This window comes from Haemorhous mexicanus, chromosome 8, assembly GCF_027477595.1.
Source record: "Haemorhous mexicanus isolate bHaeMex1 chromosome 8, bHaeMex1.pri, whole genome shotgun sequence".
Lineage (NCBI taxonomy): Eukaryota > Metazoa > Chordata > Aves > Passeriformes > Fringillidae > Haemorhous > Haemorhous mexicanus.
Genome location: NC_082348.1, coordinates 9,701,356 through 9,717,903, shown reverse-complemented (window position 1 = coordinate 9,717,903; position 16,548 = coordinate 9,701,356). Strand labels below are relative to the sequence as shown.

At 45.6% G+C, this 16,548-nt stretch overlaps 1 protein-coding gene across 12 annotated transcripts in view; it reads left to right on the top strand.

The window, feature by feature from the left end:
- The window catches only part of KALRN (kalirin RhoGEF kinase), a 481,244-nt gene that overhangs the window by 399,264 nt on the left and 65,432 nt on the right, over window positions 1-16,548 (top strand). Inside the window, exon 1 of one of the 12 annotated variants that reach the window (XM_059852705.1) lies at window positions 6,005-6,282. The exons of the other annotated variants lie outside the window; for them this stretch is intronic. Within the exon in view, the coding sequence (XP_059708688.1) occupies window positions 6,201-6,282 (82 nt within the window). The 5' untranslated portion in view covers window positions 6,005-6,200. Of the gene's footprint in view, window positions 1-6,004; window positions 6,283-16,548 lie in introns of those variants that run through there. 12 annotated transcript variants of the gene reach the window in all.

Genomic DNA, 16,548 nt, shown 5'->3' with positions numbered 1-16,548 from the left:
CTCCCAGGTCAGACTGGTTTGTGAGGAGAGGCTCTTTGCTGCAGCCTCATCTGAGCAAAACTCATCTGGTGGTTCTGCTGGCAGGTCAGAGAAGTCTTCTCTGCTCACACAAGACCTCGTTGAAGTGGTAGAGCCAATCAAGGGGCAGGTGAGCCTACAGCCAGATCAGGGAGGACGGTCGGGGGGCTGTACTTTACACCAGCTTGTAACTGTTTTCTCACTGTCAGCAAAGGGTCACTGCTTAGGAAGGAGCTGTATATATAGGAGAATTGGTCCTGTGCCCAGGAAACCAGAGGATCTGGACAGTGTAGAAATCTGTTCTGAGATCTCTGAGATGCAAAGTTAGGCTGGAGGTTGAAGGGGCAAATGTGTTCTGCAGGTGTGTTCTGCTCCAAAAGCAGGTGAAACTATCCTGGGCTGTACCTGCCTTGAGTATTTGGGTGGCAAATCTAAATTCTCTTGAAACAGACTGAATCATATGAAAGCAAATATGTGTACCTTATTCTGTAGTCTACTCTACAGTCATCCACCTTTACTTGATGCTCTTTATAGGACACTTTCAGGAGTAAGTCTCCAAGCAACTTCTCTCCTTCTGTAGATCTTCCTTCTTCCTAGAATGCAGAGAAAGAGAAAAGATGGGTTGTAAATAAGGAAAGAAAGGCTGGTGTCAGTGGGGGGCTTGGATGTTTGGGAGAGGTGGATGAGCAGTGTGTAAAGGTGAGGTCCATCACAGCAGAGCACATGGGTCTGGCTGTGGCCTTTGGCTTTACAGTAGAGCTGGTGTGCCAGGATGCTGTTAGGTCATGGCAACTCTTCTAAGCTGCCATAAATCCACCTCATGCTGACATCCACAGCAGAGAGATAAGGATGATATATCCTAACATTTGCTGAACATATGCCTACATTGCAGTTCAGCATGGAGGTTGTGCTGGACTGTCTATATTTCTTCTTAATTTGTTTGGTTTAGCTGGTTGAGAATGTTCCCCTTTTTTGCCTACCACTGTGCTGAACTGAGGAGCCAAAAACCTCTCCTTGGAGTTGGGCTCTCTTGCACCAGGATGGAATATGACTCCATTTATTTATTTATTTTTAATTTATTTTATCTGTTTTAGTACCCAATAAACTTGTTGTTTTTTCCAACTGGCACGACAAGGCTCTGGCTATTTTTAAAGAATGTGGTTCATTTGATTTAATCTAATGAATGTTTAGTGCTGTTGAAAATAGCTGGAGTCAGAGCCAAGAATAATGTACTGAAATGTGCTGGTTGAGCAAGGACTGCTTCACTCTGCCAATCTGTTTCCCTCCAGTTGTTCAGATTTACCTGATTTTGCAAGTAGCATTTGCAGGCAAGATGTATTGATCAAGGTGCTTTTTAATACTGATTACAAAGACCAATAGTGCCAGAGACATATTTTGTCACACTCATTTCAAGACACAGCTAACAGTGACAGCTCTTCTTGTTGATCAGTGTAGGATGTCTAATCTCTGTTTCAGACCACTTTAAAGGGAATGTGAAATGCTGATATCCTTTTATTTCACATAGGAAAATTGAGGCATGAAATGGTAATTTTTTTTCCCCTAAAGTCACCCAGAAAGCAAGTTACAGAATGAGTAATGAAACCAGCATCTACTGGGCTCCTGAAGCTGCAGTATGAGTCCTGATTTCTCCATGAACTGAAGCAAGACCATAATCCGAAAACAAGCTCTGCTAAGTCCTGGTGGTTTGCACTGGTTTTCAGAACATCCATGTTTACTGTCCTGCCTGCACCCTCTGAATTGCTCTGTAGAGGTACCTAAATGTCCCTAATAACAAAACTTAAATTTCATGCCTGTCTTTGCACTATCTGAATTTGACACTTCAAGGCACCAAATATTTAAATTATGTTTTTAAAACTGTACAAATCCATCTTCCTTTTGCCGTCCATCAGTTATTTCTGTTAGAGAGCTGGTTTGCAATTCCTCCCTAAGAAAGGAGTAGCTAATACTTAAGCTTCATTGGATTAAAAAAATAAATCAACCATGGTACATCTTATTCCGTGATAGTGATGTCCATAGGGATGGATTTTCTGCAGAGATCACTTTACACCCTAAAGCACAATGTAGGATTGACTTGCATAAGTAATGAACAGATGCTCCTGACAGCTATTACATTATTCATCTCCCTGTGCATGTGATGGGGAGAAGGAAACAGCACCTGTTACTATGGGAGGAGTATTGTCCCTGCTGTTCTGCATTACAGACCTCCAGGGCAATCTGGGCAGGCGTGTTTCACTGCATTCGTGTTGACCCAAAATGAAGCCATGCCAGTTTACATCCCCTTGTCATTTTGTCCTTTGTCTCCCTCAGATAGGTCCCTCAGTGCATAAATTAAGAAAATAAAGTTGCTGCTGAAGGTGTGAGGGAGCACTGAAAGCAGTGAAAAAATTTGTTTTCCATCTTCCACCCCAAATTTTTCTCAGGAAGGCTGGGTAAAACTATTAGAACTTATTTCCCCTCTACAACAACAGTACTTTTTACAGACTATCTCAGATTTCATATGAAAGTAATTCATATGCCTGGGGAATTTCTAAAGGAGTATTTAAGAGCAGGCAGAAGTATTTTCCTTGTCATCCTGACACTGGATTGAGATGACTTCCTGTTCATCATCAGTGTTGGGCAGGGCAGCACACATGGTCCATGGAGCAGGCACACTGCTAATAGACTTAGCTTCAGATGCAGCCAGCCAGGGCCATAAAATTTTCTTGTTCACTCTACTGCAGGTAATGATTGGAGCATTTGGAGTGTGTTTCCAGGAGATGTTTCCTTAAAGAACTCCTGTGACTCAGTCTTCCAGTAAAAAGGGAGTTTATAGCAAAGAGGGAGCGTGCCTTTTTACGCAGGCAGATAGTGATAAGACAAGGGGGAATGGTTTAAAGTAAAAAAGGAGATATTTAAGTTAGATGTTGGGAAGAAATTCTTTGCTGTGATGGTGGTGAGGCATGGGAACAGATTGCCTGGACATATTGTGGCTGCCAAGTGTTCAAGCCCAGGTTGGATGGGACTTTGAGCAACCTGATCAAGTGTAAGGTGCCCCTCCCCAAGGCAGCAGGGCTGGAATAAGATGACCTTTAAGGTCCCTTCCAACCCAAACCATTCTATGACTCTATTCTTTGACTCAGGCATAGGTTAGAGCAGGGGCAGGGATCTTTTCTTTCTCAGGTGACATACTGATAATTCAGGGACCACAGTAACACATAAATTCATCCTGCCCAATAATCTTCTAGTCCCAGACAAGCAGCTCCTTGCCCTTCACCTCGGGCAAGTGGGCTGTACAGATTTCCATCCCCCACACAATGTCTGCAATATTTCTACATCCCAAAGGCTAAATTCCCTTCTTGAAGCTAAAGAATCAGTGCAGTTGGCAGCATATTGCCAATTTGCTGCTGCTGACAGATGTTTTTCCCAGCTAGGGCTAGAGCTCAACTAGACTGCCCACAGTATGTCTCTTCCTCTTCTTTATAGGAGCTAATTGATATGGTGTGGTTATTAAGGATATGGCTTTCAGCCTTGTTTTGTGAAATATTTATTCTATGTATCATTCATCAGTGAGTATGTGTGGATGTTCATGTTTCTAAAGAGCAGCTTTATAGAGATCATCTTCACAACACTGCTGGAGCTGTAGACTGGGGAGGGGCAGAGCTTGCTTCCTCCCACAATAATTACTTCAATTCTGTTTTAATTAGGGAAGGAGGTTTTTTAAAGACCTGAAATTGCACCTTAATTATGTTTTAAAGTTTGGCTGCAATTTCAAGAGCTGCAACCTTGCTTCCCAACCCACCTCACTGTCTCAGACTCCACGTCCATGTGCTGGTTTAGTGAACTTCATTCCCTGGCAGGGTTATTGTGGTGCCTTTGCTGGCACACTCTCCATGTTTTTCCATCACTCTGACTCTCAGCTGAGGGCTCCAATCAGCTCTGTTCCTCCCTGCCTCCCCAAGCTCCCCCCAGGATGCCAGGCTTACACAGAATCACAGAACATGCTGAGCTGGAAGAGACCCACAAGGCTCCTCAGGGTGGACAACTCTTCCAGGAGTCGTGGGAATTTAGAGGTGGAATGCTAGAGGTGAACAGCTTAGGCTGTTTCCTGGTTTCTTAAATGAGGAGTGTTAAAAGTTTTTTTAAGATGATTTTTAAACCAACCAAGAGCTGGGATCTGGCAAACCAGGCTCTGTGTATGGCCTGCTTCTGCCTCAGGTCCTGTATTGCACATCTGGGCAGATGCCACATGAGCAGGGAAATGCCAGTGAAGACCTTACCCCTTTTCTGCTTGCACAAAGTAGACTGAGATCAGGTGGCGGCAGCCAGCCCGTGGGGTAAGAGGTGGGCATGCTGGTCAAGGGGGGGTTAGAAAAGAGAGATGTAGTTCAAAGTAGAAAGCAGAGAAGGGAGGAGCTGCCTCCTCAGAAGAGCCCTGCTGCAAGTTTCCTGAATCACTCAGAGGACCTGAGTTGAGCTGCTGCCTGGAGAGCCATGGCAGGGACAAACACAGAAAGAAGAGGTGCAGAAAATGAGGGTGTCCCAGCTGGTCCCCAGCCCACCTTTTCCTTCTCTGGCTGCAGCTGTGGTTTCTGCTTCACGTGTGACATATTATCTCCCTACTACAGGCACAAGAGCCCCGAGTGCACCCTGGAGACATTCCCTTGCAGCTCTCAGATAGGCAAAGACCCAAGTCAAAGAAAGACACAACACACAGCAAATGGGAAACGGTTACAGACCCTTTGTTCTCATGTACTAAAAACACCTTGGTGCTCAAGGGCATTGGCAAGAAAATGTGCATGCTTCAGGCCTTTTACAAGTGTGACAAGGTTGGTGGTGCTTCCAGCGAGGCTGTAGTCAAAGAACAGTTTCTGCAGAGCAGCCAGAAGTGAAGCAGGAAGGTTTCATATTTGCCAGTGTGGTGGAGGGAGTTTCTCCTTGGTCGCTCTCCTGGCACCAGGTACTGGGGTCTTCCTGCCAGGAGTCCTTCAGGGTCTTCACGATCCCACCCAAAGGTTACATGGAATCACTCAGTCCAGGCCTGCCCCTGGACAAGAGCACCCTGAGGTGGGTTTGTGAGCACTCTGCCACAGCCCCAACCCTCCCCTCCTGTCCAGAAATGTCCTTTGTCCCCCTGGGAGTGGCACTTACCCCAAAGCCATTGCCAAAAACCATAGTCCAGATCAGCAGCACAGTAGAGCTGTGCCTGCTTGGGCAGAAGCCCTGGCACACAGTGGCACCAAGCATGGCACATCTCCCCTCTGCTCTTCCCTCTCATACCTATGTCGGCCTGGGGGAAGTAGCTTGTTGAGTTTGTTCAGCTTTTGATGCAAGAGTGCAAAACTATGATGCTGTTGCTCTGGAATCCTGCCCAACCTCTCCTACCAGCTGCCTCCAGCAAGGTTTGGGATGTTTATGGCACCTCCAATTTTCTGTGCTTTAGGTGGGAAATCCTAACACAACAGGCTGGCACCTTCCACAGCAAGCTGTGCCTCTGGATCTCGAGTGTCTCGGTCCGTGTGTCAGAAGGGTAGGCATTCCCTCTGCAGTGCTTCAGGCAGCTCTGCTGCTGCAGGAAGCAGAGAGAACCCCTGGGAGCACCGCCGGCTGGGCAGTATTTTCAGCCAGTTGTAAAGAGTTTTAGCTGTCAGATGCTTAAGTTAAGGAATGGCACTGGGGGCGGGGAGGGAAGCCAAGAACACTGAGAAGTTTAAAAAAACCCCACGGCAATACAAGTTTTGCCTTTTAAAGGCTTTGGTGGAACCCCCCATCCGCAACGTATCAGAGCTTTAGCAAACTTCCTCCCGGGCACTTTTTATTTCTCGCTCCCGACCTCGGATACCGCAGTTCTGCATTTCTCCCTCCCGAAAACTCTTTTTTTGTTTCCTTCCAGGCGGCGGCGGAGCCCGGTGTGGCCGCAGCCCCCCCCGCCCCGGCCGGGCCGGGCGCGCTCCGCCCCCGCCGCCCCCGCCGCAGGCGCCGCCCCCGGAGGAGCGCGCCCGGCTCGGGGGGACAGCGGCTGCCGGCTCTGCCGCGGCCAGCGGCTCTGCCGCGCTGCTCGCCTGCCGACAGCTAGCTTTCTTACTTCTTTTTCTGTAGGGCCTTTTCTGTTATTATTATTATTTCTTTGGTTGTTTCTCTCAAGCGGGCCGGTGGCTCCTTGCCATGAGCAGCCCGAAGGCAGCATGAAAGCGGGCAGGCGCGGCTATCCCGCCCGCTCCGGTGCAGGATGGCTCCTGGCGAAGTGCTGCTGCTGCTCCTGCACAGGTCGGTGGGGCCCGCGTGTGGGGAGCCTGGCCCGGGGGGCTGCGGGGGATCGGGGGCTCCGCGGTGTCCTGCAGGGCAGCGTCCCTCCGCCGGCTGCCTCGGGGACAGCGGGGGGCAGCGGGGGACAGCGGTGTCCCCTGCCCCGGGGCCAGCGAGGGACAGCGGTGTCCCCGGCCTCGGGGCCAGCGAGGGACAGCGATGTCCCCGGCCTCGGGGACTGCGAGGGACAGCGGTGTCCCCGGCCTCTGGGACTGCGAGGGACAGCGGTGCCCTCGGGCCCGGGGACAGCGGGGAACAGCGGCGGGTGAGCCGGTAACGGGCACCGAGAGCGAGAGGGCAGGAGCTGATACAGTTTTACAGTGTGTATACATATATATATATACAGTTTTACAGTATAGTTTTACATTTTAGCGTTGCTCGTAGAAAACTGTCTGCGACTGTAGGGTCAATAGGGCAGGGAGAAATATTTGCTTGAATGATTTTTTTTTTTCCCCCCCTCTTTCCTTTCTGGTCTTTCTTGGGCTCCAGTACGAGCAAAAAGCTTTGAGAACATCTGTTTCTCACAGTTCACAAATCTCTGAATGGTGATGGGGGAAGGTCTGGGGAAGCTGGCTGAGCTGAAATGCTGAGAGAGATGTGGGAAAGCCAGGGCAGCTGGAGTGCCTTGTAAAAATAAAATCAAAATCTGGTTTTTATGTGGAGCAGCACAGCTCAGATGCATTGACTGAAGGTTTCTCAGCCTATAGGCTTTATGCTGTGATATGGCTCTTGGACTTGTTCTGGATAATGTGAGGTTTTTCAAAGATCTGCTTGTGGTATCTCAATGTTTCCTGTTCTCTGAATGGCCAAGGAAAATGTCTTGAACAAAACTTGGCTTTTGTTTTGTGCCTTTTTTTTTTTTTTCCTCAATAACTAAAACTTTCACATGCAGTCTTTTGGTAACTCTGGAACCCAAGTAAAGAGCAGATAAAGATGCCATTGAGGATGGGTGGGCCTGCTGGTTTCTTGAGGCACACGTTTGCAGTGCAGGAGCCCTCTTTCCCCAGTTACTGAATTAGTCACACGTGGTGACAGCAGCAAACTAGTTGGTGATGGAGTTTGCCACTGCTTCTAAGATGTGATCTGCTTTAGCCTGGGGAGAACTCAAGACTCACAACCTCATGCCGAGGAAGTGATTCTTGAGGTCAATGCACAGCACCCCGCTGTTTTGCAGCCTTTAAGAAGGAACATGCAATCTCGTTGTAGGGGTAGGGCTGCCTGCAGAAAGCTTGTGGTACTAAACCACTGGGAAAGCCAAGTCTCTTGGACAGCCCATGCTTTAATGTGTTGGCCCATGCAGCAGGCTGGAGCAGTATTCAAGCTCTCTGACAGACCTCTGGTCTTGAAAATGTTGATTCTAAGGGATTAAAATCTCCCTGCTGCCTGTCCTGCCTACAGAGGTCTCTAGAAGGGGGAAGGGGAAACAGCTGGCTCTTCTCTCTCCAGTTGAAATGTTAACTGTGTTTGCAGTTCTAGTTTGCTGGGTTGGTAACAAAAGGTGTTTTGTGAAACAGATTGATTTACTTCTTTCTTATCCTTGGATGTAAACTTTGGGCAAAAAGTTCTAAAAGGCTGTCTGTCATGCTGTGTTTATTATAGAAAACCAGAGATGGTGGAAATACTCCCTGATTTAAGCAAGTACCAAACCTGGCATTGGAGAAGGGATTCAGGTGCCCCAGATGTGCCTTTGTTGGCAACTTCCCCCACTGAGCTTGGAGATGTTTTCATGTGGAACCAGAGCTCTGAAGCTCTAACTTCATGTATTCTGTGTTGTCAGTGATCACCTGGGGGGCACACTGTTCATCCGAGGGCTCCTCACTGATCCCAGTCTTGCAGTGCAAATAGGTGAATGTAGTTTGTATTAAAGATGGGTGTGAAGCATCTCAGAGCTGTTCTCAGTGCTGTCCCATAGGTGACCTTACCTTTTTCTTTGGAAATTTGACTCTCCTTTTTCCTGGTGCCAGTGCCTGATGTGTCTTGATCTTTTGCAACAGCTCATTAGGTTTTGGTGTGTGAACAAGAATTGTCCAGTGAGAGAAATAGGGAAAATGAGCCTGCATTCTGTGTCAGACACAGGTTTTGTGCTCAAATAGTTGGTACGAGCTGCAGCATTGCTTTCCATGGAGCTTGGAAGTGATGGAGATGCTTGATCTCCTAAATAGCAGCAATAACGCAGAGCTGAAAAAAACCCAAACCCAAGGTCCCCTGTGTATCATGAAATACGTAAGTTTTGTGTAACTGGGCATTTCTCTGAAGGATTTTGACAGATGACTCAAACTCTTTTGCATTAGTATTCCACTGTCTATTGCAGCAGTAGAGATGCTGCTTTTTGCTTGTTTCTCCTGGTGAGTTTCTGATCTTGTTGGCTTTGCCCATGTACAGAGCAGTTGGGATCCATCCAGGGAAAGCCAGTGACAATAGCATTTGCAATTTTGCTCTTACCCTGATAGTTGCTTGCAGGAACTAAATAAGGACTACTTCTCTGTTCTGCAGTATAGAGATATGAATCCTAATATAGGAGTGCCTCAGAGCAAGAGTCTGTCACTTGCTTTCAGCCATAAAAAGGGGTAAGTGAGGAGCAGCACACTTGCAGAGCCTTTAGGACAGAGGCCTTACTAAGCCAAGCGTGTGCAAGCAAGGCTTTTTGCTGCATCTCCTAAATGCAGAAGTGCAAAGTGACCTAGTGTAACAGAATGCTTCTTAATGCTGCAAAACTGTCCCTGGTAAGAGGGTTCAAATTCTGATGGTCTTCTCATAGCTAGAAAGTCATTGAACTCTCCTTAGAAATCAGCCCCACATTTGCAATTGAATATACAGTTTGGTTTTTTTACATGAAGTCTATCTCTTCAGTGATCTGTGTGGCTCAGATTAGAAATTATTTTTAAAGGGAAAAGAGGGAAAATAAAGAGATGGGAGGGATTCCCTCTTTGTGAAATGTCTTTTCTAAAGCAAATGGGCAGCTGCATGCCTTGGGTGTGAGAAGATCCAAACATTGCTGCCTTTAAGCACAGAGCCAAATCCAGTGTGTGAGTGCCATTCCTCTGCCCTACCTTCTGCACAGGGCTCTGAGGCTGGTCAGAGAGTGGGAACATGGACATTGGGTGAGACTAAATTCCAGGCTCTGATGCACAGGGAGCTGTGAAGATTGCCAGTGCCTCAGATTTAACCTGGAAATTAAATTCTGTGTGCTGCCTTAAACCCAGGGCCTTATTTAAAGGACATTTTTTGCAGTAGTTCAGCTCATTCAATTCTAGCCCAAACTGGAGCATGCTGGGATCTCACTGCCCTAAGGGACACCAGGAGGGTGGAAAGCACAAACAAGGTGTAGGAGATGCTTTTCTTTGAGCACAAGGAGACAGATGTTCCCATCTGCTGGACTTGAGCTGGCTGTGAGTGTACCAGGTACAGACAAAGAAAAGTGTCTGTGGTTGAAGGTAATCAATTGCCAGAAAAACTTTAGAGTTCAGATGGGTAACACTTTGCTGCAGTGTGGCTTCAAGTGAGAAAATAGTATGCTTTCTATGTGAGGGTAGCCAGAAACCAGGAGGAGGATTTAAAAGGATGCACTGTGTTTGCTTTGATAAAAAAGACATCCTCTGCCTCCTTGAGCAGTTGTTCTTCTGAGTAGGCTGTTGGTTGTATGCAAACTTCTGATTTCAGAACAAAAGAAACTTAATCTGAATGTCAGACCTTAAAAACCTTAAATCTCAGTGTGTCAAAGTTGAAAGGTTGAGTGGGTTTCTGTTTGTGCTAAGCTCCTATTAAAGCTCTTATTTTAAGTTCTCTGTCCCTCCAGCTGGTCTTATCTCCTACATTTTGGTCTTCTTTCTGCAATTTTCTGGTTTACTGTCTTCTTTTTCTTTCTCTCCTTCCTTCCTTCCTTTCCCTCTTCTTGCCTAAATCTTCGATTTGTTACTGGATTTTTGCTGTAAAATGAACAAAGAAAGCTTGGCTTGACAGAGTGGTGGTGACTTCTGTGCAGTGTAGGGGGCTCAGCCAACCACCCTGCACATCTTTGCTAGCTGGGCAGAAACAGAGCCTTAACTGGAAGTTAAGAAAACCAGCATCATCACAAGGGCTGTCAACAGCACATTAATAAAAGTTATTTCTTCATTAGGTAAAAAGTGAGATCTGATGGTGCTTTTTATAGAAGGTGCTGACACTGTTACAGGGAGCTGCAGAGCTTTGCTAAGAGAACTGGTACCTTTGTGCTGAGTGGTAGCAAGGGAGTGATCTGCAGCAATATATTCAAGCCCATAACATTTCCTAATTTGAACATATTTTATTTAGTGCTTCGGGCTGAGCCCTCGTTGCACTGTGTAAAGCATAATGGAATGCATGGCCAAAGCAGCTCTGTCAAAATTGAGGCAGAGGAGAAAACAATAGCAAAATAAAGGGTGTCAACCAAAACTTGCTTAGCTTCCTGGTCCTTCTTGAATGAGAAATATGAGGAAACTCTTAGGTTTCCCAAATAAACTCCTTGGGTGATGTCCATCTGTTGCTCATTAGTTGTATCTCAGCAAAGTTAAGAGGATCAAGTGTACTGGTCCTCTGTAGGCAGTCTCCTTCCCTCTCATGCCAGAGTTGAGCTCTGCTCTTTGTCCTGGCAAATTCATGAGCAAATGGCTGTGGAGAGGTTTGCAAGAGTTGTTGTTATTTCCTTCCAGTTCTATTAAGAGAAAACTGGTTAGCCCATGACAGGAACATCTCTTCCAAGTCCTGTGTTTTCCCACCTCTGCAGGCTGAGTCAGGAGTCAGAATAGGTCATAGCAGAGAGTTATTGGAAGGGACAAAAGAGTTGATGAAAATGCTGCTCAGTTGAGCAAGCAGGATTAACGTGACAAGGTGAATACTGTTAGAAAAAAAAAAAAAAAAAAAAAAAAAACACCAACACTCTTTTTGTTGGTGTGAAACTGCTTTCTCACACCTGCTCTACACCTTCCTGACACATAGTCCTCAGTTAAGCATGTCCCAAAAGCATGACTGACAGTCCCCATGCCAGTCTTTTGTGGTAAATATTCTGAACCTCACTAATCTGAACATCGTAGCATTTGTGTGGCAATGACACATAGGAGGAGTTCAGGAGAAATCCTGGGGCTGATGAGTAACCTCTGAGTATGGACAGTCAAAGGAGAAGCATGGCCACTGCTCTGCTGGCAGGCTGGGGGAACAGTGAGTTCCTTGTAGGATTACTTTGTGTTGTAAAATCTTACCTGTTTGCAGGAGGGCTTCTTGAGGGTAGGAACCTTGTTCACAGATACAGCAGGCCACATTTTCAGTGGGTCTGTATTACTGTCAAAAAGAAACTGTCCAAGAGCACGGAATGTTTGAGCTTTTCAGAAGTGCTGGTTGCTGCACATGTGCTTGCTGCTCTCATCCACCACCAGCCCTTTCTGTAAATCGAGTGTTTATCATGTCAGTGCCAGTGTTGGGATGCTTTAGGAACTTTCTCTCAGTTTCCAAGATCCAGGCAATAACAGGGTTATTATTTTCTCTCTTGAAAGTTACATGCACTGCTAGGCTGCTATAACTCTCCTGATAAAAGCTGGCTCCTCAACCTCTGGCTTCATGTCTCCCTGTTGTGACTGATCTTGCAGCCTCTTTACATGTGGTTATATACAAGATGCAACAGAAGTGATAGAGAAAATAAACTTTCAGATATTAATTCATATGTGAAAAAGAGGTAGCAAGAGCTTCTGTAAACATCACCTTTCAGTTACTGGTCTGGGTGTGCATACGTGGTGGGGACCCTTATTATTCTGATTGCTATGTTGTTTTCAACTTTTATAAATTTGTCCAGCTGTAAGGAAACATGGGATTTGCTTTTATGCAGGCAAAGCTCCAAAACTTCCCCTTTACTCAGAGGAGCATATAAGAACCCACAAGGCTTTATTCATCTTGTCAAAAACCTGAAGAAAGGAGACTTTATTCTTAGGAAAAGAGAACAGATAATTGTGAAAAATATAGCTTGGGTAACTCTCCCTGCTCAGTGTGAAGACGTGGGGTAATTAAGCATGCTGTTTTCCTATAAAATAAGTGCCAGATAGATGTATTGTTCAGGAATTCAATGCACGGATGCTGAAATAAAATCTCTTCATTTTGAAGTGAAACAAAAAGGGCAGTTATTTCACATGACCCCAGAAGGATTCTGTTTGGGTTTTTTTCCCAAACTGTTATGTTTCAGCACACACCTTGTTAAAACTTTTGTGTGTGTTAGGAAAACTAATCTATCATTTCAAACTTAAAGCCTTCCAAACTTCCAAAGTTTTCATTCTAAAAATAGCATCAAGATACTTCTCAAGCACACCAGAACACTGTTACATTTCAGTCTAATTTTTGTCTGTTAACAGGCTTTATGAAAGCATTTTCATATTTGGCAAAAGCTGCAATTTCTTTTCAAAAGAGAGGAATTGGTTGGGCAGTTAGTGATTACAGCAGGGATCTACAGATCCTGTGGTTTTCAGTTCAGTAAGGAAATCCAGTTTTCTGCCAGTTTAGCCACTGCATCAGTTGCTATTGCAGAAGAGTTCAATTGCTAATATTGTGTCACACAATTCTGTGTCATGTGAAGTTACTTTTTAATATAACTATAGAAGCACATCTGGATGTTTTCTTAAAAAAGTGCATATATCACAAGTAGGACTTCAAGAATCATTAGAAAACAATGAGATTATCTCTAATGAGATAAGCTTGAAATCATCTCCCTTGACCATTCTTTGCCACTGGAAAACCACAAAACAAAAATTAATGCATTTGCCCTTAGTTCCTGTTATTTGTTGTGGCTGTTTGTGCTGAAACACAAACCAGTCCTTGGGTTAAAGGTAGTTAAAGCATCCCATTCGGTCCCCTGTTGAGTTTGACCTGCCTTGCATTCCTTCAGTCCTGGACCAGCCCCACAGTGCTCACCCCAGCAGGCTGAGAACTTGAGAATCACACACATCACCTGGACTCCCTTCATATAATTAGGGCAAAATATGAAAATGTCTCCATTGAAGTTCTAATGAGATGAAAAATAGAACCTGCAAGCTGAATTACAGCAGATAATAATAGAACAGCCATAGGGGTTCTTCTCTTTGATGGGGAGAAGTCCATTATATACACTTCAGTTTATGTGTTTGTCATTTATTTTTTTTATAATGTAGCACACAAAAAATTGTGTTGCAGGAGTTCTTGACTGGATTTTGCTCCCTGACCTCCCAGTACTTCCCAGTGGTTGTGGGTTCTTCTTTACTGTACAGAAACCGTGGCTGCTTTTGGGAAATGGAAAAAGTGTGTCTCAGGTTTTGTGTGTTGCCACATGATGAATCAGTAATTGCTATCCTGTTGCACTTATTGCACCCCAGTGCACTTGGCTGTCCCATGTGGTACAGCCATTGCTAGTCCTGGGACAGCTCAACAGCTTTGAAATCTTGGATCCCCTGCACAATGATATTCCAGGCTGTGAAGTTCCTTAAGGGAGTGAAGCCTGGGAGCCAGACCTGCTGGGAACCCATTAGCAAACATCATCCTGAGGAACCAGTAGGTGGTTTCTTATGGAGAATATCTTTTGTATTGGAAGCAAGTCAAACATGGAAATTGAAAGTTGCTGTGTACAGGAAAGCACAAGTACAGTCTATGTGTGAGTTTTGAGCAAAGATCTCATGTTCACTTTCATAAAAAAAGATTGAAGTAAACATTTGGGAAAGTGATGGACTGTGATAATAAGAGCCTGAATTTAGTGACTGTGGAGGTGTCTGCCATTTTCTGAGAATTTTTCCATGTTCATTTTTCACATGGAGCAGGCACAAAAGAAAGCTGGGAGTGGCACATCCCCAGCTACAGGTAAATCTTCTGAGGACACTTTTTCATGCAGTTGAGGCTTGCTGACAATTACAGCTACAGACTGTAGCAGCCAACGACCTCTTAGACTCTCTTGGGTTTTTTCCTCATCCCATCATAAGGAGCATGCAGCTTTGGTGTGCAGAGGTTTCTCACATCCTCGAGACATGTGGTACAGCCATAGCCTCTCTGAAAACACTTTACAGCTCAGTCAGCACTTAGAACCTTCCTTGAGGTCATGTAGGAAACCAGTGACCAACTGAGCATCAGATCATCAGCAGTTGGAGCTTCCAGATTCATACTGACCAGTTGATACCAGCCTCTCTGTGGGCCTGCGTGTCCTGGGGAGCACATCATGCATGTACCCCAGATCACCTCATTCCAGGCTGATTGTGGCCAGAGCAGCAGTTCCTGCTCCCGCAGTGTGTGTCCCTGCTCGTGGACTGCAGTCCTGAATGAATGCAGTCTGTCCATGCTGAGCACCCCCGATGAACAAGGCTCCAGCTCTCTGCTGCCTCAGGAGCGTGAGCCAAGGCAGGCCCTGGGAAGTGTTGCACAACCCGTATAATGTCACCGCCTGCTGAATAAATACACTTTTGAGGACTCTTTTGAAGAGATGTTGCTTAATTAATCCTGCAGGGGGTATAATATGTATATTTTTGAAATCCAGTTTTAGCATCGTGCAATTAGCTTTTATGGCCTAGGGATTCTGATTTAAGACATTCTTTAGTTACTAATGGTAATCTGTTTTAATTAGAAATGCAAATGTATTTTAGATCCAAATGTGTCTGAGTGGTACAATGTAAAATGATGATTCACAGTGAATACCATTGAAGTGCCTCGAGTCTGGTATTCTTTGTACCTTCTACAGTTTGAACTCTGAGGATCAACACAATGTTCAAGCATCACTCTCAGCTGAAGCATGTGGAGGCTGAATAGATTTCTTTAGGAAATGAAATAAATATTAATCAACAGGGATTCTTTCTGGGATGGCAGCAGGAAAATTGTAGCTTTAGGCAAGGAGGAGTGAAATGCTTTGAATGTTAGCAGTAACTTCAGCTCCTCATTAGCAGAGCACAGCTCCTGCCAGGGTGCAGGTGCTGAGCAGAGGGCAGCATCTTAGTTGACTTTGTCTTAGTATCAGAGAAATTACCCAGGCTTGAGCGTTCCAGGCTGCTCATGGCAGGGCAGTAGCTGCTCAGAGCTGTGTTGCTGTAAAATTTAATCTGGCAGTGCGGCTAAGACAAGCCTACAGCAAGGCAAGATCCAGATAAACATTGAAAGGCTAATGTTTGCTGAATATTCCCTGTAGTCACTTGTCCTGGAGATACTAAACTGTCAGGCAGGTGATGTCTGTGATCAGACATCTTAAGATGCAGTAACAAGTCACCTGTATTCAACAAAGCCTTTGTAGAATCAAAGAGCCTCTGCTACTAATCCTTGCTGTTGTGTTCAAGTGTTTCTTTTTCCTGCTTCCTTTGAAAGATGGAGCCAAAAGAAAGTAACCACCCAGCAATAGAGAAGATGGCTTTTGTAATGAAAGTTTATTAGACATGTTGCTTGGTAGACCATTTTTCCAGCTGTTTGTGATGAGACTCGGTGATGCAGAAGGGAATGAAGCACTTTATGCAGGGCACCCCTCCACATCTCTGCAAAGCTGGATGTAGGGAGGCTGCTGGTAAGGAGCAATGATGTAGGCACCATAAAAGCTGAGGGTGGCTCTGTGTGGCCCTTCAGAAGTCACAATCATTCAGTTCCTTAGGACTAGCCTGAGTGGAAAGGCTGGTGTCTGGGTCAAGGCACTGGCACAGCTTCAGAGGGCTGAGACCTCGGCAGGGTGCTGCAGAGAGCCAGCTCTCCTGTTCCCATGTAGCAGATGCTCTCTGAGACTTCAAGTTCCTGTCCATCTTTCTTGCTGACGCAGATAGAGTGTAGTAGTGACTTTGTCACCTGAAATTTGATAAACTTGTTGACTGGCATCACGGGGAAGCTTCCTCACAGAGCTGCTCCCTGCCGAGCTGTCAAACGGAAAACCAAGACACAGATTGTGTGAGCCTGTTATATGGGACAGCAAGTGGTGTTCTGGTTTTGCTGCTTAAGCTGAATGAATTAAAGCTACCCACAAGCCTAACTGATAGTCTTGAGTGTGCAGTTAAAAGTCTCCGAGCTGCTTAGCCATCTCCCTGTGCTGTGTTCAAAGAGCAAAGTGTCCCAAGCACCAGCAGTTCTTATCTGTGTGTTTTATTTCCAAACCGCTGTTCGCATTGACTTCATTCATTCCTTCTCTTAACTCATCCCAATCAGTACCTTTGCTGTGAGCTTGTATTTCCTGCTGGCATTTCTGGAGGACGAGGGTGTGGAGGAAGCTGCTTTGGGCACCAGCCCTGGAGGCTGCAGCTGCAGTGTGTC